This window comes from Macaca thibetana, chromosome 5, assembly GCF_024542745.1.
Source record: "Macaca thibetana thibetana isolate TM-01 chromosome 5, ASM2454274v1, whole genome shotgun sequence".
NCBI classification, from domain to species: domain Eukaryota; kingdom Metazoa; phylum Chordata; class Mammalia; order Primates; family Cercopithecidae; genus Macaca; species Macaca thibetana.
In genome coordinates this window covers 162,358,344-162,371,923 of record NC_065582.1, presented here as the reverse complement: position 1 = coordinate 162,371,923, position 13,580 = coordinate 162,358,344, and the positions used below count along the sequence as shown (strand labels likewise).

Below are 13,580 nucleotides of genomic sequence, written 5' to 3'. Positions count from 1 at the left end.
TTAATATTCCTTTCTTTGCCATAGGACAATGATTGGTTGTAATGCAAAGTGAAAAGAGCACAGTACAATGTTATACATATCAATATCTCAACTAATACAAATATGAATTACAGGACTGCAGAATTTGTTTTTTTAGTTATACTTTCCAGCACTTTCCCAATTTTGTTCAGTAAATGTATACTATAAGAAAAACTAAAATTAAAACTTTTATTCCTTCTTCCTTGTTTACTCTTGCATTTTAACCTTAACAGCAACAGTAAAAAACTGAAAGCACTCTATAAATCTATGTACCTTGGTCTACCATAAAATGAAACATAGTCAAATTAAAAATAAGCTTCAATGAACACTATTAAGTTGTTTAACATGTTAAAATTATGCAGGTAGCCACTCTATTAAACTTGGGTCAATTTTAAGTAGTCAATTCTGGTATCTACTTCCAGTTATTAGAGATTGACCTTAATAAGTCATTTTAAAAGTATCTATGCTAAGAACTTCACAAGCAGAAGGGCTGCATGTTGCTCATATGCGTTGTGGCTGAAAGCAGCCTCTGGGAGACTGGTGGTGGAAATAAAATAATCTATGCTTGTTCATTCTACTAGTCCAGTTTACTACAGACCAACTACTCCAGCAGAGAAACTTGCCTCAAGACGTTTAAACCCAGACTTGAAATAATCAGGCATGATGGAGCTATGACACAAGCCCCTAAACATATCATTGTTCCTTACCCACAACACACAAAAGTACAAATTCCCTGTGCTCCAAGTACAGTTGTGTGCCATGTACAAATTTACTCAAAGAGAAGAAAAGCCAGATATATGCATATGTAAACATGAAAAGTGATTTTCCCCTCTTCTATCCCAATGTTCACCTACAAAACTCACAGAGCATACAAGCCAGAACAGTATGAAGCCTCTCATCTCACCTGGCATAAACAGAAAGAAAATCAATGGGAAAGAAAAGTCAACGGATAACTTAAAAAACATAAAATGAAGTCTCACAATTCAATACTTGAGAGTCTGGGCCTACCTTCCGAAATATGCCATCAACCATCTTTGCTTCTCCTGTTTCTGGCCTAAGGTGATTGTTAATTAAATAAGTGTTTACATTGCTCCAAAATGCCAATGAGATGCAGTTTACAATAAGAGTATACAGAAATGTACCCAGTAAAGTGAGAAGCACTGTACTCACATATGGTTCAAATACTAGACATCTTAAAGATCATGGAACATACAGCTAGAAAAGAACTCTCAAAGCACATCTGGTCTATACAAAAAGGATTCACGTTTCTAGTATTCACTCAACCATGGGGGAAGGAGGAGATCACAAAAAATAATTGAAACAATTTTCTTTTTTTTGAGATAAGATCTCGCTCGTCACCCAGGTTGGAGTGCAGTGGCTCACTGGATCATGGCTCTCCGCAATCTCAAACTTCCGGGTTCCAGTGGTCCTCTTACCTGAGCCTCCCGAGCAACTGGGACTACAGACAGGCACGTACCACCATGCCTGGCTAATTTTTTATTTTTGTAGAGATGAGGGTCTCACCATGTTGCCCAGGATGGTTCTGAACTCCTGGGATCAAGCAATCTTTTGCTTCAGCCTCCCAAAGTGCTGGGATTACAGATGTGAGCTACCATGCCCAGCCTAGAAATTTAATGATTTCTATATTAATCATTAAAGTATAGAAATTTAATGATTTCTATACTTCTAGCATAGTACTAGGCAATTAAGACATGGACCTAACCTTTCAAGAGTTACAAAATTTGGGGGAAGAGCAGTGACAAAGTAAATCATGTATTACATATTGCCTTACTTTGTTAAAGTAATACCTATACTAACAAAGATTTTTTCAGGGGCCCACTTCATCAGAAGCTTCATTACCAAAACATAGGATGTATAAAATATATTCTAAAGATAAAAAGGTTAGCTGCTGATCAAGCAATGGGGACAGCTGTGGTATTAAAAGGAATGCTGGAATCACAGTTGTAAGACACCACCTCAATTTACTGACCTGCAAAATGATAAGCATTTTCAGATACTTTTAGTCTCAGATTAAAGTAAGAAAACAGGGAGGATGCAGGAGGCAAATTCAGCCACCTAGAAATGTTGCTTATGGCTCAAACTACCTACCTTCAACGAGAGAGGTAGGATACAAATGAAAAGTCAGTAAAGGGGGGAAATCAAACCCTCCACTTCATAAATATTTATCAACTATTGTGCAATGTTTTTTTAAACAGGTATTTTTTATGATAAAGGAGTTTTGTTCTTAAAAGTTTACTAGTTGAGGTATAAGGGTTTTTAAAAACTGGTATCAAGTCAGTGTTTCAGACACAGCCACAACACTAGCAGGGAGAGAGGTGATATGACACAGTTGTTTAACATACTGTTCTGTACTGTGTCTCAGTTCAATCCTGGCTCAAGACTTAAGGCAACTATAGGATCACAGTTATTTCTTCCCTCATCTATAAGATGTGGCTATTAATATGTCTTGTAGAGTATCAAAAGGATTAAATGAGTTAATGTATGTGATGTGCTTAAAGTGTTGTCTGGCACACTGCAAATGCCCAACATTGGTGGCGGTGGTGGTTGTTATTATTATTATTATTTTGAGATAGAATCTTGCTCTGTTACCAGGCTGGAGTGCAGTGATGCAATCTCAGCTCACTGCAACCTCTGCCTCCCTGTTTCAAGCGATGCTCCTGCCTGTCTCCAGAGTAGCTGGAACTACAGGTACGTGCCACCACACCCCACTCATTTTTGTATTTTTAGTAGAGGCGGGGTTTCACCATGTTGGCCACGATGGTTTCAATCTCTTGACCTCATGATCTGACTGCCTCGGCCTCCCAAAGTGCTGGGATTACAGGCGTGAGCCACCATGTCCAGCCAATACTGGCTATTATTAAAGATCTTTTTAAAGTTCTAATATCATGTTATAATCCCACATGGAAGGCAAGACCTGGTGACTCACGCATGTAATCCCAGTGCTTTGGGAGGCCAAAGTGGGAGGATCACTGGAGGCCAAAAGTTTGAGACCAGACTGTGCAATATATTGAGACCCCATCTCTACAAAAAACTTTAAAATTAGCCAGGTGTGGTGGCATAGCTGTAGTCCCAGCTACCTGGGAGGCTGAGGTGGAAAGATCACTTGAGCCCAGGAGTTTGAGATTGCAGCGAGTCATGATCACACCAGAGCACTCCAGCCTGGGAAACAGAGGAAGACCCTATATCTAAAAAATGAAAAAACAAAAATTCTACATGGAATAACAACAGGCACTGAAGTACTGCTAATGAAGATGTAAAATGGTCATCAAAATCATGATATTTTAAATAAACATTGCTTTTTTTTTTTTTTTTTTTTTAAAAAAAAAAAGAATCTCACTCTGTTACCCAGGCTGGAGTGCAGTGGCACAATCTTGACTCACTGCAACTTCTCCCTCCCAGGTTCAAGCAATTCTCCTGCCTCACCCTCCAAAGTAGCTGGGATTACAGGGGTGCGCCACCACGCCCAGTTAATTTTTCTATTTTCAGTAGAGACAAAAATACGTTTTACCATGCTGGCCGGGCTGGTCTTGAAATCCTGACCTCAGGTGATCCATTCACCTAGGCCTCCCAAAGTGCTGGGATTACAGGCACTTAGCCACCGCACCTGGCAATAAGCATTGCTTTTTATCTGTCAATCTTATTTCCAGGAACTTCTCAAGGATGTGTGCAAATATGTATGTATAAGGATGTTCATCATGCTTCTCATTTATAAAATAGCAACAAGTGGAAAACTTCCTAAACATCAATGAATAGAATATTGGTTAAGTAAGTGATGTCATACCTTTACAACTAGAGTACTATGGCAGCCAATTTTTTTTATGTTTTATTTTTTTTGAGACGAGTCTCGCTCTGTTGTCCAGGCTGGAAGACAGTGGCGCAATCTTGGCTCACTGCAAGCTCCGCCTCACGGGTTCACGCCATTCTCCTGCCTCAGCCTCCCAAGTAGCTGGGACTACAAGCATCCACCACCACACCCGGCTAATTTTTTGTATTTTTAGTAGAGTCAGGGTTTCACCGTGTTAGCCAGGATGGTCTTGATCTCCTGACCTCGTGATCCACCCGCCCTGGCTTCCCAAAGTGCTGGGATTACAGGCGTGATCCACCACGCCCGGCCTATGGCAGCCAATTTAAAAGCATAATATATACCTACAGTTAATGACATTTCTGAGTGGAAAAAAAAATCAAAGTACAAAATGACACGTGTTGATCCCACTGATATCAAATTTTATAGCTCATATTTTTAAGTCAATACGCAGAGATCTTAAAAAATGTTCACTAAAACATGTTCTCCAAAGACGGAGATGAAGATATTAGGGAATGCCTTTTTTAAACCTTTGAGTATAAACATTTCCTATGTTCCCGTGGTAAGTTCATTTAACCTCATCTACCATACAGGATTGTAGTGAAAATGTGTGTGCTCTACAAATGTTATCACAGTATTAACATATTAGCATTACTTTCCCATAAGTAACAGGAAAAAGTCTTATCAGGTGGTAATATCAAAAACCAACATCAAAATGAAAAACGTCCCTAACATGGAAAACTTTTTTCCATACTTCAACAGTAAGTTGTCTCTTGGTAATAACTGTATAGTGAAGACTCTGTGGGTTGACAAAAAGAAGAAATGAGGCCAGAATACGCAACAGAAACCTATAATTTCACCTGATTTCAAAGTTAAAATATGTCAAGAATAAAATAAAGACTTATATAGTTGGGAACATTAATGTAAGTGAAATCTCCCACTGAATTACCTTCTCTTCTCAGTATTGGAGACATCCTATCTGGCAGTGGAGTTTGTAAGACTGACAAGCTTATGCTCTCAGATAAAACCACTTGCTGACTATCAGGGTAAAAAAAAAAATCTGCAGGATTGCATGGCAGTCAACAAGTGACTTAAAATTATGGAGTATGAAAAAAAATCCTGATGCTGATAAACACTGTAAGTCCACTGTTAAATAAAGCCAGTTCTATGATAAATGGCACTCAAATGACATAGAAATTAGTATTAAAACTTCCCTCTACAATTTCTTATAACTTGAGCATTATTCCAAAGATGAACTCGCCTTTATCCACAGGCAAATTCTAAATAATATACAAGGGAATCATAAAGCTACCATTAGACCCCGAAAGTCGACATGTTTACTAAGGGTATCTGTTTTTGCAAGAGATAGTAAACAATTGCACATACATATGGTGGGATCACTAATCCCAAGGGAAGCATTTTAAATGGTGCACATATGCACAAATACAAATGAATTCATTCATTCCCTCCCAGAATATTTTGTTCCAATCTGACCTCCTGTTAGAGACATCAGTTCCAGATGACAGCAATTTATTTTTGCTTCAGAGAAATCAAGAACGAAGTGTTCCCTACTTTACCAACCCATTATAAATGTCATTAAAATAGGCTGTAATGAGTCTTAACTACAGTACTGAACTGTGTGCTGCTGAGTGAAAATGATAAAGGCAGGGTTCCAGATCCTGCTGTAAACTTGCCCAAGCCACCTTAACTGTTCTCCATTTCTCATTCCTTGAGTGGAGCTGTAGAGTCTTTTTTAAGTTGCTCCCAGCTCTGAGAGTCTGTGACATACAGCTCAGAGGCATTTAACGTTTTGTGGGGGGTAACGGTGGGGGACAGTGATAGCCTAAAGAGAGTCTGTCTTACAGTGTCATTGTCTTTTTACAATGCCTAATATCGCCAACTAAACAACTCACAAAACTGTGACATGCTTTTGCTTTGTATTGAATAATTCAACATATGGGAAGGTCTCAGAAAGTACATCCTATCCTGGCTTATACTCTACAATGACACTAAACATATCCCTAGAAATCAATTTCAATGAAGAACTTCAGCTGAAAATTTCAAAAAAGCTAGACAAGGGGACTTGACACAGTGATTCCGTATCACAAGTACACAATAAAATGATAAAATTATGCAAAGTATTTGGATATTCGGGCTTTTGTGGGTTTTGCCTGAATTATCCAAATAGGTCTTTGTACTTCAGCAATGAAAACACACACGGGAAAGAAACAGATTTTCATAAAACTGCTTAAGTTAACTGTTAAATTCCTCTGTATTTTTAAGGAAAGGAATCTGGAACACCATGAGTTTGTGTATTTCAACTCTCAACCTCCACATGGGCGGTGTTTCGCCATAAATACTAAAAACACGTTTTGAACATGATCCCTGTATTTCAAAAGCTACTTATGAAGAAAAGTGGGACATGCACAGAAAATAAATGATGAAAAAAAAAAAAAAAGAATGCCTTCTAATCCCTCCCCATGGGATGATGTTCGGTAACCAGTTTTAACCAAAGCAGGAAATAGAGGAGATGGCGGGAGCGTAGGCAGAGGGCGGAAGTTTGCTAGTATCTACTTTGAAGTGTTTGAATGGACCGAGACACGCTCTCTCCCGCCAAACTATAAACTCAGTCGCCCCAAAACACCAGCCTTCCAGCCCACCAGGTATTTTACTCCACCCTTCCTTTCTCCCGGCAAGTCCTCTACTCCCACTTCCCCAGAGAACTCCCCATTTGCTGGCTTCTCTCAACTCCCGCCACCCCCACCCCAGCCTACATTAGGATCCACGCGCTGCTCTCACTTTCCGCCCTCCGCCTTTCCCGTCTGGAGTGCCTGGCCGCGCCCCCACTCAGGCCCTCCCCATGGCCCCTCTGCCTGGGAAGTGCCTGGTGCCCTTGGAAGCGAATACTCCCGCCGCGCCCTCCCCCACTCTCTCCCCCGGATCCAGGCCTTCCTCGGGAACCGAGGCCACGAGGTCCGCGGTTCACTCCCGCCCCACGCCCTCGAAAGTGACTCCTGCTCGGTTCGGCCTGGGGGAGGAGGCGCCCTCATGGCCACTGCAGGCCTCTCCACCCTCCGGACTGGGTTGGGCACCGGCCCCGCCGCACGCAACTCCCCGCGCCCTTGCCGGGCCGAACGGGCGCCGCGCTTCTCCGACCCGCCGCTGGTGAACCCAGCCCAGAAGGAAACAAAGGCTCGGGCTCCAGGACCCGCTCGGCCAGGCCAGTCCCAGCCCGCTCCCTGCCAGGACCCCAACAAAGCCCGAGCTGCTGCCTCGCGCCCCCGGCCTGGCTTACCCATCGGTCCCCGCACGCTTCTTGCCAGAGGGGTAATCCTCCCCTAAGTCCAACCGGTGCCGCTTGGACATCCTCGCACTCTTCGAACGGGCGGTTATTAAGGAAGAAAGCTAGCTGCTGTATGGGCACAGTGGAGGACAGCCACTTAACTCTGGAGGACCCCCACCCCTCCCGCTACTACAGCCCACACGGTGCGGCCGGAACCAGGAGCTAAAATGGCGGCGGCGACGAGGGCTGGGCCTGCGCGCGCGCGCGCTTCCGCAGCGTGCGTGCGTGCGAGTGTGCGTGTGAGCGAGGTGCGCGCGCACGCCGCCCAAAGGCGGGAACTCCTGTCCCGCCCGCTGCCTCATTGGTCCGACCTTTCTTGGGTCTCCTCCCTCTTCCCGTAGCTTTCCCCTCCTAGGAGCGGCTGTTAGGAAAAGCCTGAAGGCCTTCACTTTCCATTTCAGTCTATCCTTGCCCCTCTGAGTCGAGAAATTGAGGAAGTCTAGTCCTAGTTAGGAAATCCTATTCATCTCTATTACCCCGGCTTTAAGGGAATCTCAGACCCAGAGAGGTTGAGAAACGAAGATCGTACAACTAATAAGTGGCAGAGCCGGGATTGGAACCCAGCTATTTAGTAACTCCAGATCTGGAACTTGAGGCCACCCCGCTACTCTCAGTTGCAGTGAGGGACCGCGCGCGGTGGTTCACGCCTGTAATCCCAACACTTTGGGAGATCGAGGCAGGCGGATCACGAGGTCAGGAGTTCGAGACCAGCCTGGCCAACATAGTGAAACCCCGTCTCTACTAAAAATACAAAAATGAGCCGGGCGTGGTGGCGCACGCCTGTAATCCGAGCTACTCGGTAGGCTGAGGCAGGAGAATCGCTTGAACCTGGGAGGCAGAGATTGCGATGAGATCACGCCAGTGCACTCCAGCCTAGGCGACAGAACAAGACTCCGACTTGGGGGAAAAAAAAAAAAAAATCAATTGCAGTGAGGAAACTAAAGTGAGAAAATCTTAAGGCTTGTCATGATCTAGTTTGCCCTTTTCTTGCCCAGCACAGACACCCATGCACTCAAGCTATAGATGTTTTTAGCTGGAATACAGAGAATTCGCAGTGAGGGCACAATTTGCTTTTATGTTTGTTTTTTTGTTTTTCTTTCTGTGCCTATTAATGCACTTTCACAGTGTTAAATAACACCCTGCAAGGTAGTTGTTATTTTGTAGACGTGGACGCAAAGGCTGCGGAAGGTTAAATCTCACGGCCATAAGGGCTGTACCTAAAGCCGTAACAAGGAGGTGGGGCAAGATGACTCTAAGGAATTTTGTAGATCTCTCCCCCTAGAATATCTCTGCTTCCTCAGTTGCATTCGTTCCCAGAAGAAATGCACAAGAAAAGATCTGTGGACTATCTGCAGCAGGGTGATCTCTGTTGTTCATGGAATGACTTGGTTTGGCTGCCCTGGAAGATCATACTCTGGTTCTTATCAAAGTCTCAGGACTGCAATTGCTAGGATTAAACACAACTTAAATATTGCAAATGATGAGGGGTTTGTGTGTTTGTTTTGAGACAGAGTCTTACTCTGTCGTCCAGGCTGGGGGACAGTGGCACGATCTCAGCTCACTGCAACCTCCGCCCCCCAGGTTTAAGCCATTCTCCTGCCTCAGCCTCCCTCGTAGCTGGGATTACAAGCTCCCGCCACCCCGCCCGGCTAGGCGCCCGGCTAATTTTGGTATTTTTAGTAGACAGGAGGTGTCGCCATGTTGGCCAGGCTGGTCTCAAACTCCAGACCTCAAGTGATCTGCCCACCTCGGCCTCCCAAAGTGCTGGGATTACAGGCGTGAGACACTGCGCCCAGCCAGCAACTGATAAGGAGGGTTTTTATTTGTTTGTACCAAATCCACATGGCAAAGTCAACACAAAGAAAAATGAGTATCTTTTTCACTTGTAAAATATTCAGTACAACTTTCTATCGTAAATGTACAGTAGTCCCCACTTTGTCCCTGGTTTTGCTTTCACAGTACAGTAAGATATCCTGAGAGAGAGACCACATTCACATTGCTTTTATTACAGTATAGATGCTCCTTGACTTATGATGGGGTGATGTCCATCGTAAACCCATCGTAAATTGAAAACATTGTAAGTTGAACATGCAGTTAATATACCGATAAACCCATCGTAAAGTCAAAAAATCTTGTCAAACAATTGTAAGTCAGGACTGTCTGTATATTGTTATAAATGTTTTATTTTTAGTTTTTAATATCTTAATGTGCCTAATTTATAAGTTACACTTTATCATAATTATGTATAGGAAAAATCTGAAAATTATGAGTTGGCCTATTATCTGTGGGTTCCTTATCCCTGGATTCAATCAACTGCAAATCAAAAATATATTTTTCTTTAAAAATGGATGATTGCATCTGTACTGAACATGTACAGACTTTTTCTTGCTCTTTTCTCTTAAACAATACAGTATAACAGCTATTTCCATGGCAATTACATTGTATTAGGTATTATAAGTGATCTAGTGATGATTAAGTATACAGAAGAATGTGCGTAGGTTATATGCAAATACTGTGCTATTTTATATCAGACACTTGAACATCCATGGACTTTAGTCTTGGCAGTTTCTCCTGGAACCAATCCCCAATGGATACTGAGGGATGATTATATTGACTTTTTTCAGATCATGATGTATAATCACTGGATTGTAAACCTGCAAGAATTTCCGTCGGATTTTTCTCTTTTTGCTTAATTTTACAAATGAGGGAACCTGAACCCCTAGGTCTTATCAAAGTTCACACAAGCAGTTGGTATTGAAGTCAGAATAAAATACAGATTTCACTTCAAGTATTAAAATCCCAGTCTTCAGGTTTCCAGTTTGATGACTACCATAAAGTGCTCTAAAATTTTGGAGAAATAATCAGAGAAAAAAGTTAGAATTCCACCTGCAGAAGTGCTCCACTCTAAGAGATGTCAGCCTCTCATAAATGGTAAAAGAGGAACTGAAATCAAGGTGATAAGACTTTTCCCTTGGGCCTAGGGTATAGCTAAAAAAAAACCCATAACCTCATCAGTTGTGTTGTGACCTGAACGATTAAAGAAAGGCCCTGGGCAGGTGCAGTGGTTCACACCTGTAATTCCAGTACTTTGGGAGGCCGAGACAGGCAGATCAGAAGGTCAGGAATTCGGGACCAGCCTGACCAACATGGTGAAACCCCGTCTCTACTAAAAATACAAAAATTAGCCAGGCGTGGTGGCACATGCCTGTAATCCCAGCAACTCAGGAGGCTGAAGGCAGGAGAATCGCTCGAACCTGGGAGGTGGAGGTTTGCAGTGAGCCAAGATTGTGCCATTGCACTCCAGTCTGGGCAACAGAGCAAGACTCCATCGGAAAGATGGAGAAAGAGAGAAAGAGAATGCGAGAGAGAGAGAGAGAAAGAGAGGAAGAAAAGGAAGGGAAGGAAGGAAGGGAAGAAAGGAAGGAAAGAAGGAAAGAGAAAAGCCCTACTTATCAAGAAGGAAAAGAAGGAAAGAGAAAGGCCCTACTTATCAAAGGATAGTGGCCTCTGTGGAATCTAGAGTAAGGGGAACAAGTGGCCAGAAGCTGCCGGGTTGTGCACACTCCTTGGGAAGAAGGGCAGAATTCTAAATGATCCACACTGGATTTTCAGACATCATTATCCCTAGAGTAGAGAAAGGGCACCAACCAGACCCTCCACAACTTGGCTGGAAATATTTCCAGAGAATATCCTATTTCCCTTACTCTTCCTCTTTCTCTACCAGACAACCCTCTGGTCTATGGCATGGACTTTCTCACCTGGACAAAATGACGTAATAACATAAATCAATAAAAAATAATTGCTAATAGCAAACGCATACAAAGCACTATGAGCCAGATGCTGTTCCTCACACATTTGAGCCTAATTGAGACAGCAACTTCAAGTTTAGTCCAACAGCTGAGGAAACTGTTACTCAAAGAGGCAAGTATTTTGGCCAAGATGACAGTTCTGAGAGTCAGCCCAGACAGTGTGTGTGCTTAATTGCTATGTTCTGCTGCGGCTGATAAATAGATATTCTCATTCTACTTTATCTGTCTAAGGTGTGGTTACTGAGGATAAGTTCTCCCAGTCTGACAAGATGAACATGAACTGATAAAATTTCTGCATTGTCCATGTAGAGAACTAGTTTACAGAACTCTCAGTGGACAAGTGGGGATTTGGATGATTTGAACCCAGTCCAACTCCAGAGCTGCACTACTGACCATTGTACAGTATCACTATTACCATTTATTTATTCGCTCAACAAATATGTATTAAGCTCGCCATGTCAGGCATTGAGTTAAGTGCTGGGGAAAGAGGAAAGAAGAAAATAGCCATTGTTCTTGCCTTCATAAAACTTGGCAGAGGGAGAAAGACAGGCACTGACCAGCTAAACACATAAATAACTATGTTGTTATCACTATGATAAGTGCTGAAAAGGCCAGCTACAGAGGGCAGGCGTTGTGAGAGCATAAAACAAGTGGCCTTGATCTAGATTGAGGGTTAGGGAATGCCTCTCTGAGAAAGAAACATTTAGACAAAAACCTTAAAAATGAATGCAATCCCAGCACTTTGGGAGGCCAAGGCAGGCAGATTACCTGAGGTCGGGAGTTCAAGACCAGCCTAACCAATATGGAGAAACCCCGTCTCCCCTGAAAATACAGAATTAGCTGGGCGTGGTGGCGCATACCTGTAATCCCAGCTACTCGGGAGGCTAAGGCGGGAGAATGGCTTGAACCCAGGAGGCGGAGGTTGTGGTGAGCCAAGATTGTGCCCTTGCACTCCAGTCTGGGCAACAGGAGCGAAACTCCATCTCAAAAAAAAAAAAAAATGCAAATTGTCCAGGCAGAGAGAGCAGAAAGCATTCCAAGCAGAGGAAACAGCCTGTGCAAAGGCCCTGAAGCTTTAAAAAGTCAGGTGCGACCCACAGACAGAGAAAACGACATGAATGTGTTGAGATGAGGAAGTTGTCATCTGTGATCCTGCAGATGCAAGAACAGGGCAAATCATGCCCCATCTGAGGAGTCCTGCTGAGGAGGTAAGGCTTTATCCTTCCTAAAACAAGAGGAAAACAGAAATGAGATTTAAGTGGGAAAACAATATGATCACTCATGAGGATTTGCCAGGATCAATCCACCAGTCTCCCTCTTTGAATCCTCTTTAGCGACAAAATGCTTACAAATTTGAAAGAATTTTCAGTACTATTTTTAATCACCTTATCCTCTCTTTAGTATGTAAGAGACAGAAATAGTTACAAACGATAGTGGCACTATGGCTTGCCATCACAGTCTCACTTCCATAATGAGACATCCCTCAGCTCTGGGAGTGCTTGCCACTTGCACACAATCCTCATGTCAGCCCTCTTCCGGAACTTCTGTGGCTAAAGAAACCTGCCATGCCCAGGGGCAGCCTGAATACATTCTACAGGTATAAAGGCCTGGCCTGTCTACGAACTCAGGACAACTGTGAGCTTCAGAGCATCTGAACCCTCTGTGGGATCAGCTGAAGCCTTTGTTATAATGGCATCTGATGTACCCCAAAGCAATTTGGCCAGTAACAATCCAGAGTTACCTCCAATCCCATAAGTTAAGGACACAGTCCCAAACAAGACTGAAGATGTCCCCACTCCAGACACCATTCATAAGTTCAGGGGTCTGCAGGCCACCAGCACTTCTGCCCGACTGACTACAAATTCAGAGTTTCTCACAACTCCATCATATTTGATAATTTACTAGAATAACTTACAAAACTCAGGAAAGCACTATACTTATGGTTGCTGTTTTATTATAAAGGAAACAAATCAGAGCTTTTGTGTCCTCTCCCCATGGAATTAGAACATGTGACCCTCCCTCACATCCATGTCCTCACAAACCAGGGTGTTCCACTGAGCTTCAGTGTCTGCAGTTTTCACTGGGGTTTCATTATGTAGCCATGATTGATTGACTGAATCATTGGCTTCATGATTCAACTCAATTTCCAGCCTCCTTTCCCTGCTTAAAGGTCAAGAGATTGGGCTGATGACATGTGGCTCAAAGCTTCAGCCCTTTAATCACTTGGTTGCTCTTTCTGGGATGACCAGTCCCCATCCTGAGTTATCTCCTTAGCACTAATTCAGATGTGGTCCAAGGGCCCAGCATAAAGAGAGTAACTCTTTTTAGGGAATAAAGGGAATACTTAAACCTAAAGAGAATAAAGAGAATACATAAAGAGAATAAAGGGAGTACAAAAACCGGGATACATAAACCAGGAAGTCACTGCATATTCCCTAAAGAGAGCAACAAAGATACTCTTACGACTTAGGAGGCCCCAAGGACTTAAAATGAACCAATCCCATGAATCAGGGATAAAGGCCAGTCAAATTCATTGTTATGCAACAGCATCACAGTCAACTTTTCCTTATCTGATTCTACTTTTATC

The 13,580-nt window shown here is 43.0% G+C and overlaps 2 protein-coding genes across 5 annotated transcripts in view; one reads left to right on the top strand and one right to left on the bottom strand.

The window, feature by feature from the left end:
- Window positions 1–7,417, bottom strand: part of DHX15 (DEAH-box helicase 15) — a 57,240-nt gene extending 49,823 nt beyond the window's left edge. The window contains exon 1 of the mRNA XM_050790685.1: window positions 7,137–7,417. Coding sequence (XP_050646642.1) covers window positions 7,137–7,207 — 71 coding nt within the window. The 5' untranslated portion in view covers window positions 7,208–7,417. The remainder of the gene's footprint in view (window positions 1–7,136) is intronic.
- Window positions 1–13,580, top strand: part of SOD3 (superoxide dismutase 3) — a 948,116-nt gene that overhangs the window by 716,731 nt on the left and 217,805 nt on the right. The window lies entirely within an intron of this gene.